The following is a 24,201-nucleotide window of genomic DNA, read 5'->3' as shown; positions in this document are numbered from 1 at the left end:
AAAAGAGGGAGAACGAGGCACAGTTGACCCAGGATTTAAAGCGGGGTTGGGTGACTGAAAAAAAAAAAAAAAAATTGGGTCAAAAGCGAAAAAGGGCGCACGGCATTTTGAAAAAAAACTTTTTTTTTCCTTTTTTTTTTAACTTAGTTTTTTGATCAAGTAGAATGAGTTTGAACTTTGATACATTAACAGAATGGTATGATCAACCTGTGGACACCTTGAAAGAGATCAATGCCAAGAAGAAAGAACTTACTCTTGTGGAAGATATTTCCTCTTGTACCAAACTACGAAAATTGATCTTATCTGAAAACTCACTTACCAACAATCACCTCAACTTGATCGGTCTTGAACACATTACTTTTTTGAATCTCTCTCACAACAATTTGGATTCTCTTAAAGGATTTGAACATTTAAGGGATTTGAATGGTAAAAAAAAACTCAAATTCATGATTATTTTTTCCCCTGGATTAACGTTTTATTTGATATATAGTTCTCAACGTCAGTCATAATGTGATTAATAATCTTCCTACTGATTTACCTTGTTATAAAAATTTGAAGGCTTTTATATTGAATAACAATCACCTTTCAAAGTTGGGAAGTTTGGATTCTTTAGTGGCTCTGAACACTTTAGGTAAATAGAAAAAAATAAATATATATATATATAAAAAAAATTAAGATTGGACGATTCATGCAACTTTTATATAAATACTATAGTTTTGTCTCACAACAAGCTTAAAACGATACCATCTTTGGACGCCATGGTTGATCTTGCCAAATTATCTGCAGCTCATAATAACTTTAAGAAAATGCCTGATCTGTCTTCTCATACAACTTTTTTAAAAGAAATCCGATTCAATGATAATAAGATTACAACCATACCCGATACATTACGACCATGTCAAGCTTTAGAAATCATCGATTTGGGAAACAATCAAATTGAAAAATGGAGGTAAAAAAAAAAAAAAAGAAGAAGATATCAAGTGAACTAAGAATTTTTTCTCATTACTTTTGTATGATTTTTTTTTTTGTTAGTGACATTGCACCACTTGGCTCATTACTGAATTTACATAATCTGAATCTACACGGAAACCCTATCACACAAAAAAAAGATTATAAGGATAAGATCATGCAATTGATTCCTTCTTTACGAGTATTGGATGGTGAACGTTTCGACATGAAGTTCTTGGAACGAAAACAGAAACAAGCAACGAATTTGAAATTGATGGAAAAAAAAGATCGATTGAAACGAGAAAAACTGGAAAAGAAATTGGAATCAGAATATGGATTGGAAGCTGAACGCAAACCTCGACATAAACATCTTATGCGTCAAGAACAACCTGAACAACAAGAATTACCAGACAAGAAGAAGAAGAAGAAAGATGACAAACGGAAATTGGATCAATTGGATGAGGATAAAAAGATTACCAAGAAGAAAAAGAAGATTGATACCTTCTTTGACGTTCAAGATATGGAACAACAAACAACTGTAGAAGAAATCTCCTCACCAGTCAAACCTACCCCAACAACAGAACCAATCGTACCTTCATTATCAACTGATGATACTCAACCCTTGAAGAAACGCCAAATTGAAAATATACTTAGTAATCGTGAACGAACAGGTGTATTATCCATGGTGGACAAATCCAAAAAAATGAAGAAAAAGTCCAATGTGGAAGATGTGGTGGCTACTTTGGAACAAATGAAGGAACAAGAAAAGGAACAATCATTGACTGGTTTAGGTGCAGATGCATGGGATTAGACTATTCATTTACATAGATCTTTATAGTTATTCTATATTTGAAAACTGTATAATAAAGTTTTGATCTTTTTTTTTCACATGATGATGATGATGACGGGTGGGGAAGAGGATCTATGCACGGACTTTTTTCTTTTTCTTAATGGTCTTTTTTTTTTATATAGAGAGATATCATATATTCTTAAAATAAAAAAAAAAAAAGAAAAGAAATGATTCATTTTTATTTTCTTTTTCTTTAATCTGCTTTCATTTTGATTTTTACTCATTTACAAAGAACTTTTTGAAAACTATTTATGTTCTTTCTCTTTTTCGTTTGTGGGGAGATGGTAGCACGTTATCCGGCGGACATTTGTACAACTTTATCCAGAGAGAGAGTGATCAAATAGATATGATCCATCTACAAGAATAAATACAAAGAATGAAAAGAATGAATAATTTGTCTCATTGTTGTCATGACAATGAAAAAGAATTGCCATTTTTGATAGGATAACTAGTAGCTTGTCAAAGAAAACAAGAAAATAAAAATAAAAAAAGAAAAAAATAATAAAAAGAAGCGGCGACTCGATGTTGAACCCAAGGTGCCGGAAAGGAAAACAAGGATTTTTTTTTTCTTTCTTTCTTTTCTTTCCTTGTTTTTTTTTTTCTTTTCTTCTTTTTCTTCTTCTTTTCTTTTGTCACGCGTTACAGTTTTGATTCTTTTGTTCTTCCCTTCAAAGTCTATATTGACTACCGTACATACATTGATTCCATCATGACCACCAAAGATAATACTCTGAAAGTCGATAAGAAAAGAAGTCCATTCACAGAAAACGTATTTCTATTTGTTCCTAATCTTATTGGTAAAAAAATATATTATAGAAATGTAGAGAATGATGACTAATGTTGTTTATTTCTTATAGGATATACTCGGATCATACTAGCTTCACTTTCTCTGTATTATATGCCCATTCACCCAAAAGCTTGTGTAGCTTTATACACCATTTCCTGTTTATTGGATGCTGTTGATGGAAACGCTGCTCGTTATTTTAATCAATGTAAGTAAGGAAACTCTTTAAAAAAAAAAAGGATCTAATTGAATTTTATATAATTAGGTAGTCGATTTGGAGCTGTACTGGATATGGTGACAGATAGGTAATAATAATAAAAAAGATGATTATGTGCGGTCAATTGAAAATAATGATTTTTAACCCTCCTCTTCATAGATGTACTACCACCTGTTTACTTTGTTTTTTGTCTCTTCGAAATCAAAATTGGACCATTCTATTTCAATTTTTAATTTCTTTGGATTTTGCTTCTCATTATATGCACATGTATAGGTAATATTCCCCAAAAAAAAACTGATAGAATGAAAGGATAATTAACCATTTTATTAGTTCTATGACTGAAGGTTCATCAAGTCACAAGAAGATTGCTGAAGGTGGTAGTCGATATCTTCGTCTCTATTATACCAATAATGTAAAAGTTAGGAGGGGCTAAAGAGAGGGGAAATAGGGGGAGGATGATGAACTAATTGGATATGTTTTGCCACGTTTTTTTTTTTTTCTTTAGATTATCTTATTTGTTATGTGTGCTGGGAATGAACTGTTTTTCGTACTTTTGTATATTCTTAGTGTGGCCAATATCTCTCAACCTTTGAATGGTAAATGGATATAGTCTTTAAACAAAAATTTACTTACTTGATTTTCATTTAGTGTTTTGGTGGATTTCATTATTCGTGACTGGAATGATTTGTGCTGCCAAACAATTCATCAATGTGGTGCAAATCGTAAATGCAAGTAGGGTATTGGTAGCTATTGACAAGGAAGATAGAATCAAGGCTTTATCAAAGGATAGTTAATTGAATACTTTAGTGATTCATCTGTAGTGTATTCCCCCCCTTATCTTTTTTTTTTTTTTGTTGTGTCATATATTTATCTTGTGCATTCTAGTTTAGATGAATCATATCACACTTCAATATAGTATTACTTATATTACTAACCTCTTATTACAAAGCAACAACACGCACATATACATATACACACGCATACACATACATACTCTTGATAGTCCGTCCATTCAACCATTTTGTAGAAATCAAAAGAATAAAACCAAAAAAAAAAGGGAACCAAATCATCACTTTTTTTTTATTATGTTTGTATAAAGAAATATATGAAGACATATCGAAAGCAAAAGTAAACAAAGGAAATGAAAGAATGGTATGTGACAATAAATAATGGGATGATATCAAAAGTCAATGAAGATCATTTAAAAAAAAAAAAAAAAGATCAATAAGGAAGGAGGGGGGAAACAGGATGAAAACATCAAACAAAAAAAAAAAAAAAAGAACATTGGAATGGGAATAGGAAAGTAATGTGTGTGTGTATGTGTAGGGTAAAGAATAATAATAAATAAATAAAAAAAATAAAAAAAAAAGCTACAAACAAATTCATATAAAGTACTACTAGTAAAGAATAAAAAGACATATATGGATAATAATTAAAAAAAAAAAGGTAAAAGATATAAATATAAAAATAAGAAAAAAAAATAAGAAAAAAGAAAGAGAGGTCATTCGCCTCGTAACGACCTTTCCAAAGAATCAGACCGTAGACGTTGGATTTCAATTTGTTTGTGAGCTTTGGAGAGTTCGTTGGTAAAGTAAGTATGCATTTGCTGATAATCATGCTGTAATCGTGTGATGTAGGCTTTGAGTTCATCTTGATAAGAGGAAGACGATGACGAGGGTGAGACCGATGGTTCCTGAAGCATGATATTGTACATGGATGATGGATGATCAAACATCATTGTTTGTGGCGGTGGTGGTGGTTGATAATCATTCATAAATGTAGTGTAATTTCCATTCGTCTGAGTACTAATGTCAAGTGGTGATGATAAACAAAGAGCATCGGAGGATGGTTGTTTTTGTTGTTGAAGGGGATGTGGTATTGCATGATGTTGTTGCTGTAGTTGATCAAAAGGCAAAGCCACTGGTTGATGAGATAATGAATGTTGTTGTTGTTGTGATGATGAAGGTAAGGCAGATTGTGAGGTTGGAGACACCATCAAAGAAGAAGAAGAGGAATCCATTAGATGATCACCAAAAAGAGTAGATGAAGATGGAGGAGAAGAGGTATAAACCAAGGCATTCCCATGAGTAGTCATTGTTGGCGTTGTAGCATTCGAAGGAATAGATGGAGATTGATGATGACTGGTGGGTGTATCTGCATCATCATGATCGGAATCATCATCAACAGGTTGTTCTTCTTGTTCTTGTTCAGACTTGATACGTTTTCTTCTGGAATATCGAGTTGCTTTTCGTCGAATCAAATGGAATAAATCACGTCGACCAGGTCGGAAATGAGTATGATACCATCGACAAGTATCTTTATCTCTACTATCCTTTGATTTCCTTGCATCCGTATCTCTTTGGAATCCATAAATCTATCAATGATTTTATAAAAAAAAAAATTCATTAAACTCTATTTATCGATTATTTTTTTTTTAATTCTTTCATTGACTTACGTTTAATTGTCTTACGAAAGATGCAAACTTGCAATGTTTGAAAAGTTTGGGAAGAACTGTTTCTGTGAATTCTATTAAAAAAAAAAAAAAAAGAAAAGAATAGGTTAGTACAATACATCCTTTGGGTTTGTTTTATTCAAAGGAAAAAAAAATTTTTTTGCTTTACTTGGTATACAGTCAATAATAAACATATCTTTGCCGTTGTGTTCACACCAATGAGCATACTTTTCACCATTATCAGGGGCTTCCAGACTCCTATTCAAAAAAAAAAAAAAAAACCAAATCAGAAAAAATAAACATGGTTAATGATAAAAGAATATATAAGAAAAAAAAGGGGTGATGGTTACTTACTGATATAGCTTACATACAAAGCCAGCCACGCCACGTTCTGGGAGAGGAATCAACAGGTTTTCATCATTGTCTAAGGATGAATAATTGGAAGATACCATGGATGAAGATAATGTTGGTTGATTAAGCCAAGAAGTCATTTGTAATTGATTCATAGATAAAGTACAATTATCATCGGACGGTTGGTAGGATGGATGATATTCCTGATTGGCGGAGGTTGAATATGAATAAGGCGACGTATCCACAATCGTAGTTGTTTGTAATGCATTGGTGGAATAAGTGATCACGGAAGGAGTGTTATGATGAGTAGTAAGATAGCCTGCTGCTACAGTTTCTCCTGATGATCCTGATGATGATTTTGTTGTTGCAAGTGATGATGTTGAAAATGGTAAGGTCATCTTTGGTGGATGAGTGTAATATGTATTATTATTTGTTGATGTTGTTGTTGTTGTTGTTGTTGCTTGCGATGATGCAGCTGCATAGTCGTGAAAATTCATGTAAGGTAAAAGAATGGTTGTTTGGTTATTGATAGTAATTTTGTTGTAAAAGTTGAATAGATGATATTGTCATACACCAAGAATAAAAGAGTGGATCAAGAGATGTGAGACTAAATATATTTATATATATCTATATCTATAAATATATCTATATATATATATATGTATATGTGCGTGTGCGTGTGAGAGAGAGATAGAGAGAGGGAGAGAAAAAAAAAAAAAGAGAGAAAGAAATGGAAAAAGAAAGAAGAAAGAGATAAATATAATAGAAGGGAAAAGGTAGCAATGGAATCAAGTGAATAAAAAATAAAAAAATAAAAACTAAAACGTGTTTGACAAAAAAAAAATCCCCAACTTTATAATAATAATAAAAAAGAAAGGGAGTGTATATATGATTGTTAGTATGTGTTGAGTGAGTGTGAAAAAAAAAGAGAATAAATGTTAATAACAACAATAATAATCTAGTGATATATGTTCAAAAAGGGGGTCCCTTTAATAAACTTCAGGAAAAAAGCGGAAAGAGAAAGAGAAGAAGAGGGTCAAAGGAGAGGAAACTCTAAAAAAGAGCTGACGTTTAAAAACCCAAATGTCGTTTTCCAGAATAAGGTTATAAAAGGGGGAGATTTCTGTACAACCTTACCTTACTACATTCTGTATGTAAACCAAAAAAAAAATGTATCATATATATAAATAATAATAATAATAATAAAAGAAACATATTTTATTTATTTCATCTATCCATTTCTTCAATCAATCGTTTATATAATTTACTACTATGACTAACATTGTTAATACGTTGATAATCCCCTTGTATCAATTTCGTTTTGATCACCCATGTCAACCAACTTGCTAGTGGTACAAATAACCATTTTTCACAAATCATACTGATCCCAAAGTTCAATAATGCCAATCCAATAATCAATAATCTGAATCCAATTGGTAGATATTCTAGTTCCAATAAATCAGTCAAAAAGTCTGTGGGCCATAATACACTCCAAGTCGTGAAGGTAACAAGGAATACAAGGGTAATCATAAATCGTCCTACATCACATCCCCATCCGGTCATCGTCGCCCGAAGGGAAAAAAAAAATAGATAAAAACAGTTAAACTCTATTGTCACACTTGATACCATTCGGCTCCACCCATTTTTTTCCCCCGCTCAGTTCTAATTTTTATTTTCAGTTTCTGCAATCCATTTCTTACCATTTGTCCATAAAGGTTGACGATAGGGAGGACCAACACTAAATACAACGGCCACCAAAATATATTGATAACTTGATACCAAAAACAAAACTGTATTTTCATAACAAGATATATTTTGTCCATTTGGATCAAATTCAGGTGCAGTATACCTAAAAGAAAAATCATTAAATCAGATCCGAGTTCAGTTAGTCCAAATCATCATATCATTTTTTTTTTTTATAAAAGATAACTTTTTATTATTATTATTATTATTATTTTCCCTTACCATGACTGTTGATGTACCAACCAATAAGCAAATAGTTGAAAGCCCGAATTAATCATGATATGTCCAATGAGAGATGTAAGTACTTTTTTGGATACCAAACTGGCTGTGGGTCGTTTTCGGTAAAGTTGGGGCCAAGCGTCCGTGTAACCCACTAAAATAAAAATACATAAATATTGATTTGTTTGATCTTGATTTTTTGAGATGAAGAAACAGTACTTACTATATACAGCAATAGGTAAGATCAAGAATAAATCAATATAAAGGAATTGAAAATCACCAAGATTACTTCCAAAGGCATAAAGTAAAGTCACTGATGTAAATTGAATCAAACTATAAAGTGCCATATACTTGAAACAACTAAAACTAGTCACAAGAGCAGCTCGACCTTCCCTATAAAGCAAAAATGCACCAAATCAGTATATTCCGTTCAACTTCAATGTCCCTGAAACTTTATATCCAACTTACTTGATGACATCAATCACACATTCTATATCCATTGTATTGCTTGTAAAAGGTGCAGCCACAGATGCTTCGGCTTCTGACAATGAGATACCAATATCACCAGCTTTCAAAGCCCCACAATCATTAGCACCATCCCCACAGAATCCGACACAATAGCCAATATCTTGTAATGCCATGACCAATTCTTGCTTTTCATCAGGTGACATCCTTCCATAGATAGCACCCTTAATAAGCATTCGTCCAAGTAAGTCGGTTTTCGAGTAATCAATCATCCATCGGAAAGCTTCACCCGTCACCGCAAGATAATATGGTTCTTGTCCTCCACCAAATGGATGATCATAATAATGAGATTCCCTTCTTCTAGGCTAATAAAATAATATATCAATTTCTATCTTTCTATTTTTTTTTCATCTTACCATCAAAGTTTTGTTGTCTAATATGTTGCCTTCTTGTAATACACTTTCCCATGATAAAATTGAATCTGGATCGGTCGATGAACCTTGTAAAAATTTCGGTATATAAATTTCGGCATGTTGTTCCACAAGACCACATTCCCTTGATACACTGATGGCCGTTAAAATATTGTCTCCTAAAAAGTAAAAAATGTTGAGTCAAAAAAGATAATCGTACAAAATCAATCTAATTTTTTACCTGTACACATGATTTGTCGAATATTGGCATTACGTAAAGTAACCAAGGCCGATACTGTACGAGGCTTCAGTTTGTTTTCAAAGATGATGAAACCAAGAAAGGTCAGATTGCATTCCACTTCTTGCCTACAATAAATCAATCGATCAAAATGTCATCATCTAACACAATCAGTCTATTTTGGGATATTTACCTTTTCAATTTATGTAATTTGTGCCATTTCACGCCATCCAATGGTCGAGAAGCACAGGCAATAACACGATAACCACGATGAGTATACCAATAAAGTTGTTCTTGATAATCCTTCGGTACTATAAGAAAAAAAAAGTCATATTAGTCAATATTTTCTATAAAAAAAAAATAGTTGATTTACTTGATTCAGGTGTACAAATGTCCATCATCACTTCCGGAGCACCTTTCACAAAAACTTCCATATATGTATTTGCCAATTGCCGAACAATCACGCTCATTCTTCGTAGTGATGATACAAATTCAAAAGAATGAATAATACCAAATTCAATCGGTGTTGTTGGACTTGTTTCCTAACGAAACAAAAGTAAAACCAAATGAAAAAAAATTAATAAAAAAAATTGGATTGATTGAACTTTTATTCTAACTTACCGACTGCATAAGTAAGAGATCTTGTCTTCCACCAGGAGGTCTAACAACCGTAGGCATGATCCCAATCTTTGCACTTTTCTTGACATGTGAAGTAGTCAGTTCATTTCTTGATGTCAATCCCATAGATGACATCCCACCACTTTCTTCAAGTTCCCATCCAGTGAAGCCAAACATTTTCAAATCTAGAGGATCCCCCACCAGTTCTCCACCAACAATTTTGAGAGAATGACAAGTCGTCATGGCCCGTAACATCCTGATCCTAGAACTATTTTCGTCCTCTTGTTGTGATGTTGTGTTGAGTATACTTGTTGATTCAGGTTCGAACACTACTTTAGATCCATCATTGTTTTGTCTTTGAATTGCTACTGTTCTAATACCATGAACATCTAGTCCATCTTCTGTCAGAGTCCCTGTCTTGTCAAAACACATACAATCCACTTTGCCCCCAATGTTCACTCTAGGTGGAGAAATACAAAAAATACCCAGTCTCTTCAATCGATGAATAGCGAAACTGGTGCCAATAGACATCGTTGCAGGAAGTGCTGGTGGTACCACAATTGTAATCAAATCCAATGCACGAAGAATCATTGTCGCTGAATCAATGCCTAATCGTATAAAATTGATAGATGATATCAAAAATCCAAGGATAGCTATTCCATACAAAAAAAAAAAAAAAAAAAAAAAAAGTTAAAAAATCATGTCCATATTTGACAATTTTTTTTAAGTTACCAATGATAGATAAAACACCAATAAATTTGAAGGAATCACGATAAAATTTGAAATTGTTTGGTTTTGGAAAGAGCATACTTCGAACAAGAGCACCTTTTGCCGTATTAAAACCAGTACGTACCACCATAGCAGTTGCTGAAATATTATTTTCACTTCGTACACGAACTACTTTGGTACCATTGAATAAGAAATGCTTGGTGACTTCTGCAGGTATGGTAGGTCCAGAAAGATCCAATTTGCGTAATGTAACATCCACCATCGGTAATTTGGATACAGGTACAGATTCGCCCGTCAACATGGATTCATTCAAAATACAATCTCCAGTAATAAGCATGGCATCACAAGGTACAGTATGAAGATCACCAATATCAATCAAATCACCAGGAACAAGATCTACGGAACTAATGACACGCCCTATATTCGGTACAATGAAATGAATATTCCCAATTGTAATTGTAAATCACTTTTTTCTTTTTTCCTTCTTATTCATTGACTTACATGACCCATTTCTAAAAGTTCTAACTGAGCATTCAAATCGTGACATATCCCGCATTCGTTTCATTGTCTATTATAAAAGAAAAAAAAATTAGTTAAAATATCTTACAGTATCTTTTATTATTTACCTGTTTCGTTTCCACTAAGGTTGTAATGATACTGAAAGCACTGATCACAAAGATACAAAATGCATAATAGTAATAATCATCCATACTCCATAATATGATACTACCAATTTGAAAAACATAGAATGGATTGAGGACCTATTGTAGATATTAAAAATTAATATTCCAAATCATTCACTATATATGTATTTTATTTCTTTCTTACTTCGTCTGTTAATAATTTCATAGTAGGTTTTTCATGAATGTTGATGATATTTGGTCCAAATACAGATAGTCGTTCGATGTATTTCCCTGTAGAAAGCCCAAGTTTGAGGTTTTTAACAGATGTCCATTGATGATCTTTGTAAAACCTATCAGTTCATACCAAAAAAAAAAAAAATAAGTTCATGTATCATGTGATGCTACTTTTCATCCTTTTTACCCTGTGATAAGGAACTTATCAAAAAGTGGATGATAAGCCAACCGAACATAACGATAATCCACCAAAGTCAAATGTTGCAATTGTTCATCCAAATTCAAGAAAGGTAACTGATCATTTCTGGGTGATACTGATAACTGCGCCAGTTCTTCTTTGATTTGTTGTATAGAGAACACAGATCCCATAGTGCCACCATAAAATTCTCGTTGTGGACGTAAGATTTCAAATTGATTGTATTGATTCTATTGATCATGATTTGTTGAAAAAAAAAAAAAAGATGAAAAAAAAAGATGTGAGTAATCAACATAGAGACAACTCAACTATTCACATGCACTAATAAGGAAGTACTATCCCAATATAGAAGACGGCCGTTGTCGCAGTATTTTTTTTTATTTTTTTTTTTTTTTATTTTAGGAGTTTACCTTGAAGACTAACCAACGAGCATCTTTCAATGGAACTTGTTGTCCAACCCATTTGATCCACCAAGTAGGTATCCATCGTCCAATAAGCCATACAATACCCAATGTAATAATGCATCCAAGTTGATACATCAAATATCGAAGAGTATGATATCGATAACCAGAAATCATCACCTGAACATCTTCTTCTTCCAATAATAAACATTGTTCCCATCGATGATCAAAAGAACCCGGTCCATTGTCAATTTGTATATGATATCCATTTTGACTTGAAGTGGTGATTTTATTATTTAAAAGTGTATCTCCCTCATCATGGTTGTCCAAATTATCATCGTCATCATCGTCGTCATCGTCGTCATCACTAGATATATTTTCGTCACTGGTATTCAATTCAATATCATTGGTAGGATGATTCACCTTTGTCTCAGTCTGAGATGGCGATCGTCTTCTCCGTTGATGTAAATGTCGTTGTTGTTGTTGGGTAACAGAAGAATGAGACTGAGCTGCTGCTGAGTATAAACTAGATCCTCTATGGTATTGTTCTTCGTGCTGAAGTGGTTTGTAAGAAAGTTTGTTAGATGTTCCACTAGTCTTGGCTGGAAAGGACATGGAGGAAGAAGAAGTAATAGAGGACGAAGAGGAGGAAGCCGAAGGAGGTAAGGAAGTGGATGGTGATGGAATAGGAGGACCATGTATAAGTGGCGCAGTTGAGTCCCTTCTTGGTTTTGTTGTTGTTCTAGGTGGTATTGTATCATTTTGAGACGTCCATGAAGTATTATCTGTAGGATTGTCTGCTGTTAAGGAAGCACTGTTGGTTGTTGGGGAGGAAGAGGTGGAGGTTCCATAAGCCACGCGTGTCCAGGTCGAGGGTTTCTTCGACATTCGTGATCACAAGAATGCATATAATGACAAAAGGGAAAAGTGAAAATAAATAAAGAAGAAAAAGAAAAAGACAGTCTTTTTCAAGCAAAAAAAAAAAAAAAAAAAAAAAGAAAAAAAAAAGAAAAAGAAAAAAAAAATTCCACCTTAAAAAAAAAAATGTGACTCCAAGGTAAAAATTCAAATCACCGCAGTTTTTTAAAGTTTGTATGAGTAAATTTTATTACAAGACAAGATCATGAATACCAATCCAAAAATAATAATACTAGACTAGCACCAAATAAAAAGATCAACATAAATTTACGAGTTCCACGATTTCTTTCCCTAGCTTGCTGTAATTGTAAATTCCCTTGCTCTACTCGTTCAGTTGTTGCCAAGGAATCCCCATAAAGTCGATCCGTTTGCATTGTCTGTACTGCCAAATGATTCGTCAATTGAGATTGAAGAGTTGAGATTTCCATTAGTGCTTTTTCAGCTTGATGTACTTGATTAAGAGTGCTGTTCATTTCTTCTAACATGGCTTCATTTTCCTTTTCCAACATTTGAATTTGTTCCTGTGATAATTGTTGTTCAAAAGCATCCATATCTTCATGTATATCTGTCATTGCCCATTCTCCACTGGATGATGTATCCTTTGTTATTGTCGATTTTGTTGCTTTCCAATTCAATCCTAAACCTGATGATGATGATGATGTCTCTATCGTAGATTGATTACTTGTGGTTAACATGGTATTGTTGTTAAAGAGATGATTTTCGGATTTTTCAAGTTCTCTTGTTAATCTTGTTTCTTGTTGACCTTTTTGTAATTTGGATACATCCATCAAAAGTTTGTTCAAGAGCCACACCATATTACTTCTATGAATACCTATTATATCTTCTATATCCACCATGGAAGAAGGTACGCCTGGTATCACTTGCTGGAGAAAATTCGCCAATCGTCGACTTGCTTTTGCTTCTGCTTGTTCTTTTCGTAGTCGTTCAGCTTCTTCTAACTCTTTGACACGATCCATACATCGTCGAATGATTAACTTGGCCTGGAAATCGATTTCATCTCGTTCACGGTCAGTCAAATGTGTAATATTGGTGGGAAACATGGCAAAAAGTGAATTGGTTGTTGCATTATCACTGTTTTTCAAGTTGGTGTTGGTATAACGAGACTTTCGACTATCATTGCTGAGGTAAGCGCGTCGAATGGAAAGTAAGAAACGAGTCAAACTGTCAATGTGTTGGTATATACGGTAAGCTTCCTTGGTAAAAATATCATATTCTTTTTTATCTTTTAAAGATGTTTTTTCTTGAGTTGGATGTTTTTCTTGTTGAGATGCTTGAATAAGTGCATGAAAATCTGAAGTGATATTTGGCATAAAGGTGTTTTATTTGAATACAATAGGGAATAGAAGGGGAAAAAAAGATTAAAGAGAGAGTCAAAAAAAAAAAAAAAAAAAAAGGTAAAGAAAAGTAACGAAAAAAATTGGGCTTTTTTTACTTCTCGCTGGATCTATTCAGTCTCACTTTTTTTTGTGTCTCCGGAGTGTGAATCAAAAACATTATAAGAGAAATTTTTTTTTCCTGATACTATTTTTTCTATTCTTTTTCTTTCTTTTTTGTTTATTATACTTCTTTTTATTATTTATATCCTTAATGCATTTATTTGGATTCTCAAAAAAGACGAAAAAAACGACTTTCTTCAAGGAATTTGGGTCTTGGACTACGAAAGTGTAAATCTACTGGAAATATTTATGGTGATGATAGTGATGCAGATGATACTTCAAGTGACAGTAGTAGTAGTAATAGTAGTAACAATAACAACAATAACAACAATAACGACGGTAATAACATCGATAAAGCTCACCAAATACTGCGAAAATCTTTGGATAGCGCGATGAATGAAAAAGCAAGCCAAGAACTACTTGAAGCATCTAAATCGGAAATAGCGCCGCCGCTGTCGCCATCTAAACATGTCAAACCACCTACAGTGACGATAGATCAACCTTCTGAAACCAAAGAAGAAAAAGCCAAGACAAGCATCATGAATAACAATCAAACAAGTTTTGATTTAAACACATTACTCTCTTTGGAAACACAACAACGATTAGATGCACAGACAGAAAGGGATAAATCAACTGATACACCACCTAGACCAACTAGACTTAAATTCGCATTACCAGAAACACCAACACGATCTCGATCTCCCAATAATCAACATATTACTTATCCACGAGCTCGACCTTATCGATCTCTTTCTGCTGAAGGTGATCGTCGACAAGATGAAAGTGGTGGTCGTACCAAATCAGGTCGTAGGAGACGTCGTCATCGAAGATGGTCATTGTTGATGGGCTCGGATACAGATGATGATGATGAAAAAGAAGAAAGGGAAAGGGCAATGAAAAGGCATTTGGAAATTGGCACCTATGTTAGATTGATCAAGCGTCCATTACCTACTTATGGTCATGTAAAATATATAGGTCCTGTTGGAAACGAACCTGGTGATTGGATCGGAGTGGAACTGGAACATAGAGGTAAAACGGAAAAAAAAAAGGTAGATTTTTATAAACTTATTATACTAACTGACTTTTTATTAATAGTTGGCAATTGTGATGGATCAATCAAAGGACAACATTATTTCAAGACGGATCCGCAGCGTGGAATATTCTTGAAACGATTTGACGTGGAAGCGGTGATATAGAAATTTTTCATCCAGCCAAGCGACAAAGAACTACCCATTTAGACAACAATTATGCATAAACCAATTTTTCTGACCCATTTTGATTGGATACCCCCTTTTCATTTCCTTAGCATTTTTACCACACCCATCTTTTTATGGTTTTTGACTTTGAATAAACATTTTATTATTTTATTTATTATATGAATATATATATATTTTAATTTATTTATTGAGTGGTGTATGTGTGATAATCATTTACAAAAAAAAAAAAAAAAAAAGGAATGGAAAATAAAAAGAAGGACGATATATGATACAAAAATAGGAATAGTGATGATGATGGATAAATTAAATTTGAAAACAAAAAGTATCAAAAGCTGGAGGAATGAACTTTGAAGAAGTACGTTTGGATTCATCATTATTTTGACTTTCATTATCAGAACTTGTGATATCTGATTCAGAAGATGGAGAGCTTGATGCTTCAGGTAACATGGACATATCCATGGATGATTGACCTAATTGAATTTTCATAGCCTTGTTTTCTTGTTGTATTAATCGAATATAATCAATAGCACGCCGTAAAATTTTAGCTCGATGATATTTCTCTCTATCATTGGTTGAAGTTAATGGAATGGATTGTGCAAGTTCATTTACCAAATTATTCTATATATATATATATATATATATTTAGAAGAAAAAAAAATGATCATATGAGTATATTATCACAAAAAAAAAAAAAAAAAAAAAAAAAAAGGGAGAATTATATTACCAATTTATCTCGACGTCTTCTTTCTACTCGATTATGCGTTTCTCTTCGTTGTTTAATGCGATGCATCATCGTATCACTATCAAGACTTGTTTTATTGAGAATATTGACACCATTCATCATCAATTTCCCTGAATGTTTTTCTTGATCACTGAATCTTCTAGCCATTGTATCAGGACCATAAATCTTTAATCTTTCTTGCAATGGATATGTGGCTCTTCGTTCTGATATACTGATGCGTTGCTTTTTGTTCATATCAATAGTATTAGTAATAGTAATATCGTTATTTTTCATAATAATAATAAAAGAGAAAAGATGTCAAAAATGTGAAAAATTAAAAAATTAAACAAGACAACCTTTTTATATAGTTTTTGATATTTACCGCTATACGACAAAAAAAAAAAAACTCAAATTCCCTCATGAGATGGTATAATGATTTGCTTCATAGTGTAACATGCATCGTTTCAACAGCTTCGACGAATTTTGCTATTGGTTCTGGGTTTGAACGTTTGTAGGATACCATTTTTGGCAGGAAGAAAAAAGGGGGGGTAATAGGAAGGTCGTGTCATTTTCATCATCCGCGATTTTTTTTTTTTTTTTTTTACTTGCTTTGTCTTTGTTTTTTTTTTTTTCATTTCTCTCTTACTCTGAGTTTCTTACATAATGGACAAAACTTTTGAGATTCCTGACAGTTCTTCAGAAAGGTAAAATAATAAGGAAATAAATTATGTTATAGACTTGTAGTTTCTAACGTACTTTTTATTTTATATTTTATTTTTACGTTTTGTAAAATATAAAGCTCATTAGAACTTCCTTTATCACCAGCTCAACAACAACTAGTAGATCAACTTTCTTTACATAAAGATAAACCTAATGGTCAATCTACGTAAGTTTCTTATATAAAAGATTCCTTAAAAAGTTAAATATGACTAATCCTTCTTTTTCTTATTTTAGTACTCCAACCACACGTCATAGTATTGAAGTCAAAGCCAACTATGTCAATTTACTTTTAACAGCATACGGATACCCAGTACCTCTTATCTTTGATAGTAAGGACGAGAATGATATTATGAAGGTGTTAGATTGTTTTCAAATGGTGTTACAAGATATCAAGGTAAAAAAAAAAAAAAATGTCAAAGTTTGGAAAGTTTGTTAATTTGAATCTATAGAAACATCAAGATGAACGTGATGAGATGAACGAAACTATAGTGACATTACAAAACGAACAAGATCAAACTCAAACCAATCTGGTAAGTTTTTTTTTTATTGTGGATATCGATTACATGTTAATACTCGTCTATTGGATGTAAATAGAATCGTTGTTTGGCTGACCTTGACAAAAAGGAACAAGAAATTGCTCAAGCGAAGATCAAAGCAAAGTAAGACAAACAGTTAGAAAATAGTAAGTAAATCTAATATATATATATCATTTTATATATAGATCTGCCGATGAACAATGGAAAAAATCACTTGAAACCAACCGTCATATCAAAGAAGAACTGTCAAAGTGTAAAAACAATATGCAATATATGAAATTACAATATGCGGTAAGGAAAAATCAAAAGTTGGAAATATATATATATATATTAATAACTTTATTTTTATTTTTTTTTAGCATGAAACTCGACGACATGAGCAGGATCATGCAAAGACAAGGGAACGATTAATGAAATTGATGAAGGAGAAACTCAAAACAAATGTAGTATCAGTGACAATCAACAATGCTTTACCTATTTCTGAAATAGACGCAGAACCTAAAGTAACTCCGTTACAAAATGTAATTACAAAAAGAAAAGAAAAATGATAATATGAAAACTAATAGATGATTTTTATAGGAACGTGCCATGAACAAAGACTTGTTGCAAAAATGTACTGATCGAGAAAGAGAAGCAAGGATGGAAAGTGAAGATTTACGCACAGCATTGATCAAAATATATACCACTATACGACGATTAATTGAAACTCAAGTAGAAACATTTGAAGACACTGTTGGAACACAAAAGGTAAAATTAGACATATGGTGACATAATAGAAAGTTGACCTATTTTATACATATATATATATATATATATATATATATTAGTTACGGAAGGAAACAGCTCAAAATATTGAAAAGTTAAAATTACCTATGGATTTTGGTGCATCGATGGCTATGGAACAAGTAAATATATTATTAGACAAATTACAAGAAGAATGGAATCGTCAAATTGTGGATAGGAATGTTTATACGCAAGAAGAAATGGATGAAAAAGATCTGACCACACAGCAATGGCAATCGGAGGTGACCGAATTAGAAGAAACATTAGGTAACCAAAACAAAATGAGAGATTTAGACATATGCAGAAAATCATCAAAAAATTATCTCACGCTTCTGGTCATTTTATTTATAAAATTTAGGCAGGTTGCAACAGGAACATGAACAGAAAGAGCAAGTCTATCTCCGATTCGTGAATGGTGGATTCTTTGATGAAATAGCAAAAGAACAAACTCTTGAACTATCAGAGTAAGTGATTTTATATATAAGAAAGAGGATGATTGATATTTATATCATTATTATTTAGTTCTGAAAGCTCAGTTTTAGAAGACGATCCACAAAATTTAGCACATTATCACCAACTTCATCAAAATGCAAAAAAAGAACGAGAAAGGGTGACGGAAGCAGCCATCCAGTTAGGAAATGAACGTACCAAACTTGAAGTAAGAATTTTCATTATATATATATATATATATATATATATATATATTATTAACACAACTCTTTGTATTTTCTTTTTTTTTTTTTTTTTTGTATACATCATAGGCTGAACGGTGGGCGTTTGAAGAGATGAAAAGACAAGCAAAATTATTGGAAATCATGGAAACTGTATCACCTCCACATGAAACAGCGTCATCATCAGCATCATCACAATCCAAAAGGCAACGATTATTTTAATTAGTTTAATATAGTTATACATCATATACCCAGTATTGTTTTTTATTTAAAAAACAATCATATTAATAAACGATTTCAAGGAAAATAGAGTTCTATTTTTTTTATTGTTATTATTATTATTGTACATGATTTTTTATTGACATGATAAGAAAGGACGAAAATGAGGCAATATATCTAAAGGGTATCTTGTTGCATGAAAAAAGTATATATACAGTACAGATGATAAAGTAAAAAAATAATCAAGTGGTAGTGACGCAAAACAAATTTATCGAAGACGACAAGCTTCATTTTCACGAACAGGACCCTTCACGTTACGGATAATGCTACGGTTGGTGTCATCCATAAATTCAACACAGACTTGAGTCACACCACCACGAGAACCAGCACGGCCAAGGACTTTGATGACACGGGCAAGTTTTACAGGATATAGGAATCCTATATGTACACTTTATAATATCACGAAACTATTTTCTTGTCTAAAAAGAAAACTTTGAAAACACTGTAGGAAATAAGTTGGTTTTTTTTTTTTTTTTTAGGCAAATTCTATGGTCCGATTCTCTGGAATCAATTTCATCCATCCATTCATTCATTCCTCCATTCATCCATTCATCCATCCATCCATCCATTTATCCTTTTATTTATCCTTTTATTCATAAAATTCATCATTATCATCAATGATCTATATACATGTTATAATAAAATAGAATCGATTTCTTTACCATAATGAAGCTATTTTAAATGTATATTTGAAGGGAAAAAAAAAATAAGGGGGGAGAGACAGAATTTCGAATAGGGTAAGCAAAAAGAAGCGGCATTCCAAATGCCAGTGTGTATAGTCTATCTTTCTCTCTTTTTTTTTTCTTTCAGCACTCTCGTTTTTCCAAGTTTTATTTTCTTTTTTATTATTATTTTTATTCTTCTTCCTATTACTTTCTTTCAGTTCTGTTCTACATTTATTAGTTAGAACTATATTCTATGTGTCTGAGTTTTATCCATGTTAACATCTAGAATCTCCACCACTGTACCTGAAGGTTATTCGACTGTCACTACGACAAATACTATGACTACATCAACAAGGAAAGACATCTCTAGGCCACAACGACAAGCAAAACGAAAAAGATATTCAACCATACCAACTCGAAGGATGTTAACCAGGAAAACGACAAGTCTTACTACTACACCTATCAATACCGCAGCTAACAATGACTCCATACCAACACCTCAATCACCTCTAGAAGAAGAACAAGAAGAAGAAGAAGTGTCTATCGCACATACCCTCAATGACAACAATGACAATAATGACGATGATACCAAACAAGAAACAGACATTAGCCCTTCCACGACATTGGTAGTATCACCAGAAGAAACAACTCTTCATAGTAACGACGACGACGAAGACGAGGACAAGGGTGAAAATGAGATATCGATGCAAAAAATGCAGATGATGCCTATTTGCCCTGTCCCTATAACCACTTTGGAAACAAAGGATGATAATGATCAAGGTAAAATCAAAAAAAAAAAAAAGATATCAACCAAAGATTTATTACATAGTGACTGACGTACCCATTCCCGAATTTGGAATATTGTCGCTCTTTTTTTTTTTTTTTGGTTGTTAGTTAACGATGATGATCCATTTCAACGGCAGGCTGCTTTGAAGGATTTAACATATATTGAAGTTCATTTTGCAAGACTTCGACAAAAGTAAGTTTCCTCTTAGAAGCAAAAAAAAAAAAAAAAAAATTTATTATTATTTACTGACTCTTTTTCTATCTGGGGATGCAAATAAAAAAGAGTATTTGAAGAAAAGTTAGAAGACTTGTATCAAGAAATCCTTATGGTGGAAAACGGTAACACAAAAAAAAAGGGTCTACTCTAACGGATATTTCTATAGTACTTTTAACTTGAATAACCTGTCTGAATTAAATATGTATAGGAACCCATCCTGAACAATTGGAAATGATGCAACATGTGGACAACAAAAAGATCAATAGGATCAAGAAAGCTACTGCAAAACGGGACATACGACTTTTATCCTATCGAAAACAATTTGAATCCACCATACATCAAGCAAACCATGATTTTATGGTAAAAATCATAATTTTTCTTTTCAATCTCACTTTTTTTTATTCATTTTCTTTTTTTTTTTTTTTTTTGCTTATTTATTTGATTTATTGATGAATGCATTTAGGCTCGTCGACAACATTTGAAAATGGAAATAGAACAAAAAGTAGGTCATAGACGGTTCAAATTGAATGATGAACGTATGAACATAACAACAGATACTTTGTCAGGTAAACTAAAAAAATGAACCAATGAAAAATGGCAATTCAAACGGAGAGTACGACGACTTTGCATGATCGATATTGACATCCCGCTATTCTTCATTACTATAGAGAATGCACATGATTTACGACAAAAAAGAATGGTTGTATCCGAACAACTTCACCATATCAAGCAATATAATGGATTCCCTCGAGCTCCCTCTGCACCAGGTTTATCAGATCAGGAAATGCTGAATGATCTAATGGAGATGAAGGTATATATATATTTATAAAAACGGAATAATGAGAAACACATCTATTGGTTATGCACTCACCATTTTATATATATGATTGGAAATAGCCAATTCTAGAAGATGTAGGATCATCACGCTCAAGTAGTACTCATTCAATGAGTTCATTATCTACGCATACAAGTCCACCCATGATGTTATCCACCTCTTCCACACCATTATCAATTCATCCACCACCATTGACATATCACCAACAGGCGACGCATTATGCAATTCAGGACAGTACTCCATTGACGATGACAACTACTCGTCAACCTATGATGAAAGAAATGCCTATGATCAACATTTGTCAAGATCGCAACACTCTAGTTTAGTTATTGGTTGTTTTTTTTTTTTTTTCAACCTGCCCTTTCTTTCAATTTTTTTTAAACACACTTTTTTTTTCTTTTTCCCTCTCTCTCTCTACATACCTCTGTTGTAACCTTTTTTTTTTTATTATTTCTTTTTGGTCTGTTTGTCTACCGTCTTTACTGAAAAATACATTTGTGTTATCTATGATTTATAGTTTTATTGTTTTCCTATCATCCTATATTGTATTTGTTTTATTATTCTAATATCAAATCATTCAACAAGTTCACCCCTCCTATCATACAAACAAAACATTACAAATACATTTATATAATAAAAAAAATCAGTTCTGTTTATTGTCTAGCTAAATTGATGTATAAAAAAAAAGGATCAATAATGAGGGTGTTTGTGCCAAAAGTGAGGAAGAAGTGGAGGAGAAATGGATGGATGATGAATGCTACTAGTACTATACAAAGGAGACAAGGAAGAGGATGAACCTAGGTAAAGCGAAGCGTGAGGATGTAAATGTGAATAATGATGATGGTAATAGGAGGGAGGTTCTTCGGAAGGGGTCTGGATGAAGTTGCTACTATTGTCATTGTCCTGATCATCATGTCGTTGTTTCAGTTGGTTTTCTATTGCTGCGATGTTGTATATCGGTTTAGGAGGTGGTAGTCGTGGGAATCGTAGCTCGGATGCCAATGCTGAAATGGATGAATTGGTGATAGATGGAGATCTTCCTATATCATTATGATCATACAAGTGTTGATTGTTCGGTTGAAATGGTTGAGGTCCTTTCCATGATGTAAAATAGCTAGACTTGGAAGAAGATGCTGCTTCATCAATTATATCTGGTACGTTGCCTTGTTGCTGCTGCCTACCGGTGATGAATGGTTCTTTCCAATGACTGATTGGTGTAGTTTGATCGTTCCCGATGATGATGTCTTGTTGTTCGTCATGAAGATCGGTATTACAACCGAATGGTGCCTGACATGGTGTAATTCCGCGTGTGTAATGAGGGACTTGCTGTGTTGCTCCATATGCGTCGAGGAAATGGTCCATATTGGATTGCTGGAATGTAACACCTTTTTCATAAGAATGACAATTACCTTTTTGTTGAATAGGTGAGCATGATTTTCTAGGAACAATTGGTAAGGATGGTAAAGCGGTACTATTCTATAGTATATCAAAAGAGTAAGAATCAAATCAATATTAAAAAAAAAAAAAAAAAGACTTCCAGTTTACCTGCAGAAGAGATGTATGATTCGTTGGTGGAGACGCAACTGAACTGTGTAACCAATCTGAAAGTAAGGAAGTTGTTTGTTGCTGAGGAGTAGTAGGTGAGCGATGACAGTGTAGAGAATCAAAATAATCTGTAAATGCTTCTGAGGAAGTTGATGAGCATGTGACGTTAGCGACTTCGTTGTGATGGAGAGGTCTAGCCATAGAAGGACCGTCGGTGATATTCTTGTCATTGATTTTGTGGATGTCAGTGTCATCGTATTTGTCGTTTTTTCTATTGATGTTCTTTGACTTGAATGAAGAATGAGAAAAAGGATCACAAAGAAAACTTGCTTCAGAGAATACTAGATCAGACACTAACATAGTATGAATCGGATATTAGTCGTCCATTTTCTAAAATAAATGAAATATAATAAACATACCTCCTTGTTGTTTGTTGAGTTTGATTGATCCTCTTGCTGATGATTTGCCTTTGTTGAAAAGTCCAACCCGCGACCTTGATTGCATCTTGGATCTCACCTGTTAAAAATCAATAGCAAAATATTAATAAAACTAAAAGATAGAGGTTTGAATATATACGAGATTACCGTGATATGATCTATTCCTATGTTTGGTGATGTGAATTTCTAGAATAAGAAAGAGAGAGAAAAAAGTATTAAATATAACTTTTGACACAAAAAGTATAATGTTATTTTTTTAAAAAAAAAAAAAATATACCTCTAAAAGACGTATTTCCGATTTTTTGAATATAAGCTTTTTCGTTTCACGCGGTTCCTGATATCTTTGTCGTTTCTTCCCAGCAAACTTGTTTTGGTATGATTGTTGTTCTTGCTGTTGATCATGATGCTGATGACAATGCCGATTTTGTTTGTTAATAAAGGATTCAGGAGATTGACTTTGTCTATCGAGTGTTAGTAACGAAGGTGAAGAGATATGACTTGGTCTGTTGGGAGAAGGAGGCAATTTAGAGGCGTGTACTATTCCTCTACATTTTGTCGAATACTTGGTATTATCATGCTTTGGAATTGGTGTAACAGATTCAGCTTGTGATATAAAGCTTTGTTGATTTTTAATATGTGTATATACCCGAGAGTTTCTTGTCACATCTTCATGGTCATTCAACGAGTCCAAATACTGTAGATTCACTTCTTGTAAACGCATAATATATAAAATAGTTGTATAGTATCATGGAAGGAGTACCGAAAGAAGAGAAAGAAGAGAAAGAATTGGATTCAATTGATGGCAATATTGAAAACCCCATTTTTTAAACTTCCGCACCAGCATTTTTGCATACGAGAGCAAACTTTGCCTTTTGCATTCTGCCTTAAAAAAATGAACATCATCATCATCTATCTTTATTTTCTACAATATTTCTA

At 32.9% G+C, this 24,201-nt stretch overlaps 11 protein-coding genes across 11 annotated transcripts; 5 read left to right on the top strand and 6 right to left on the bottom strand.

The window, feature by feature from the left end:
* The first annotated feature begins 140 nt into the window (after positions 1-140).
* BX664DRAFT_287359 (uncharacterized protein) lies at positions 141-1,836 on the top strand. The gene is made up of 4 exons (XM_051541738.1): positions 141-426; positions 491-631; positions 715-949; positions 1,033-1,836. Exons 1-4 carry the CDS (start codon positions 165-167, stop codon positions 1,757-1,759), a joined length of 1,365 nt encoding a protein of 454 aa, XP_051396051.1. The 5' UTR covers positions 141-164; the 3' UTR covers positions 1,760-1,836.
* A 552-nt stretch (positions 1,837-2,388) lies between these two features.
* Positions 2,389-3,900, top strand: BX664DRAFT_304021 (CDP-alcohol phosphatidyltransferase-domain-containing protein). The gene is made up of 7 exons (XM_051542505.1): positions 2,389-2,595; positions 2,656-2,790; positions 2,848-2,887; positions 2,959-3,072; positions 3,130-3,211; positions 3,305-3,395; positions 3,448-3,900. The coding sequence occupies exons 1-7, from the start codon at positions 2,508-2,510 to the stop codon at positions 3,591-3,593; spliced, it is 696 nt and encodes a 231-aa protein (XP_051396050.1). The 5' UTR covers positions 2,389-2,507; the 3' UTR covers positions 3,594-3,900.
* A 182-nt stretch (positions 3,901-4,082) lies between these two features.
* BX664DRAFT_362588 (HSF-type DNA-binding-domain-containing protein) lies at positions 4,083-6,308 on the bottom strand. Its single transcript, XM_051548327.1, has 4 exons — positions 5,606-6,308; positions 5,421-5,509; positions 5,255-5,325; positions 4,083-5,173 (listed from the first exon to the last, which is right to left on the bottom strand). Exons 1-4 carry the CDS (start codon positions 6,097-6,099, stop codon positions 4,301-4,303), a joined length of 1,527 nt encoding a protein of 508 aa, XP_051396049.1. The 5' UTR covers positions 6,100-6,308; the 3' UTR covers positions 4,083-4,300.
* Positions 6,309-6,790: 482 nt separating this feature from the next.
* On the bottom strand, positions 6,791-12,452 carry BX664DRAFT_343519 (P-type ATPase-like protein). The gene is made up of 16 exons (XM_051547321.1): positions 11,488-12,452; positions 11,069-11,307; positions 10,853-10,997; positions 10,651-10,785; positions 10,526-10,592; positions 10,028-10,441; positions 9,299-9,948; positions 9,051-9,219; positions 8,871-8,988; positions 8,681-8,805; positions 8,446-8,618; positions 8,033-8,394; positions 7,788-7,957; positions 7,568-7,718; positions 7,303-7,451; positions 6,791-7,140 (listed from the first exon to the last, which is right to left on the bottom strand). Exons 1-16 carry the CDS (start codon positions 12,364-12,366, stop codon positions 6,830-6,832), a joined length of 4,257 nt encoding a protein of 1,418 aa, XP_051396048.1. The 5' UTR covers positions 12,367-12,452; the 3' UTR covers positions 6,791-6,829.
* An 89-nt stretch (positions 12,453-12,541) lies between these two features.
* Positions 12,542-13,799, bottom strand: BX664DRAFT_343518 (uncharacterized protein). The gene has a single exon (XM_051547320.1). The coding sequence runs from the start codon at positions 13,725-13,727 to the stop codon at positions 12,600-12,602; it is 1,128 nt and encodes a 375-aa protein (XP_051396047.1). The 5' UTR covers positions 13,728-13,799; the 3' UTR covers positions 12,542-12,599.
* Positions 13,800-14,004: 205 nt separating this feature from the next.
* Positions 14,005-15,227, top strand: BX664DRAFT_389394 (uncharacterized protein; the record flags this gene model as incomplete). Its single annotated transcript, XM_051549536.1, has 3 exons — positions 14,005-14,081; positions 14,116-14,882; positions 14,949-15,227. The coding sequence occupies 3 exons, from the start codon at positions 14,005-14,007 to the stop codon at positions 15,047-15,049; spliced, it is 945 nt and encodes a 314-aa protein (XP_051396046.1). The 3' UTR covers positions 15,050-15,227.
* An 82-nt stretch (positions 15,228-15,309) lies between these two features.
* On the bottom strand, positions 15,310-16,108 carry BX664DRAFT_343515 (uncharacterized protein). Its single transcript, XM_051547319.1, has 2 exons — positions 15,795-16,108; positions 15,310-15,688 (listed from the first exon to the last, which is right to left on the bottom strand). The coding sequence occupies exons 1-2, from the start codon at positions 16,083-16,085 to the stop codon at positions 15,374-15,376; spliced, it is 606 nt and encodes a 201-aa protein (XP_051396045.1). The 5' UTR covers positions 16,086-16,108; the 3' UTR covers positions 15,310-15,373.
* Positions 16,109-16,409: 301 nt separating this feature from the next.
* BX664DRAFT_362583 (Afadin and alpha-actinin-binding-domain-containing protein) lies at positions 16,410-18,832 on the top strand. The gene is made up of 12 exons (XM_051548326.1): positions 16,410-16,495; positions 16,591-16,677; positions 16,746-16,905; positions 16,961-17,041; positions 17,106-17,170; positions 17,233-17,338; positions 17,407-17,568; positions 17,627-17,794; positions 17,875-18,097; positions 18,189-18,294; positions 18,353-18,488; positions 18,592-18,832. Exons 1-12 carry the CDS (start codon positions 16,455-16,457, stop codon positions 18,721-18,723), a joined length of 1,467 nt encoding a protein of 488 aa, XP_051396044.1. The 5' UTR covers positions 16,410-16,454; the 3' UTR covers positions 18,724-18,832.
* A 156-nt stretch (positions 18,833-18,988) lies between these two features.
* On the bottom strand, positions 18,989-19,147 carry BX664DRAFT_270347 (ribosomal protein S28e; the record flags this gene model as incomplete). Its single annotated transcript, XM_051541088.1, has 1 exon — positions 18,989-19,147. A coding segment is annotated over one exon (159 nt), but the record flags the coding sequence as incomplete, so codon positions are not given.
* Positions 19,148-19,554: 407 nt separating this feature from the next.
* BX664DRAFT_389391 (uncharacterized protein) lies at positions 19,555-21,952 on the top strand. The gene is made up of 7 exons (XM_051549535.1): positions 19,555-20,225; positions 20,340-20,424; positions 20,515-20,570; positions 20,657-20,808; positions 20,912-21,014; positions 21,117-21,259; positions 21,346-21,952. The coding sequence occupies exons 1-7, from the start codon at positions 19,718-19,720 to the stop codon at positions 21,607-21,609; spliced, it is 1,311 nt and encodes a 436-aa protein (XP_051396042.1). The 5' UTR covers positions 19,555-19,717; the 3' UTR covers positions 21,610-21,952.
* On the bottom strand, positions 21,935-24,012 carry BX664DRAFT_362580 (uncharacterized protein). Its single transcript, XM_051548325.1, has 5 exons — positions 23,543-24,012; positions 23,413-23,451; positions 23,248-23,344; positions 22,829-23,181; positions 21,935-22,759 (listed from the first exon to the last, which is right to left on the bottom strand). The coding sequence occupies exons 1-5, from the start codon at positions 23,984-23,986 to the stop codon at positions 21,974-21,976; spliced, it is 1,719 nt and encodes a 572-aa protein (XP_051396041.1). The 5' UTR covers positions 23,987-24,012; the 3' UTR covers positions 21,935-21,973.
* Positions 24,013-24,201: the final 189 nt, after the last annotated feature.

This window comes from Halteromyces radiatus (assembly GCF_025201355.1).
Source record: "Halteromyces radiatus strain CBS 162.75 chromosome Unknown BX664scaffold_11, whole genome shotgun sequence".
Taxonomy (NCBI): domain Eukaryota; kingdom Fungi; phylum Mucoromycota; class Mucoromycetes; order Mucorales; family Cunninghamellaceae; genus Halteromyces; species Halteromyces radiatus.
This window is presented reverse-complemented; position numbering and strand designations above follow the sequence as displayed.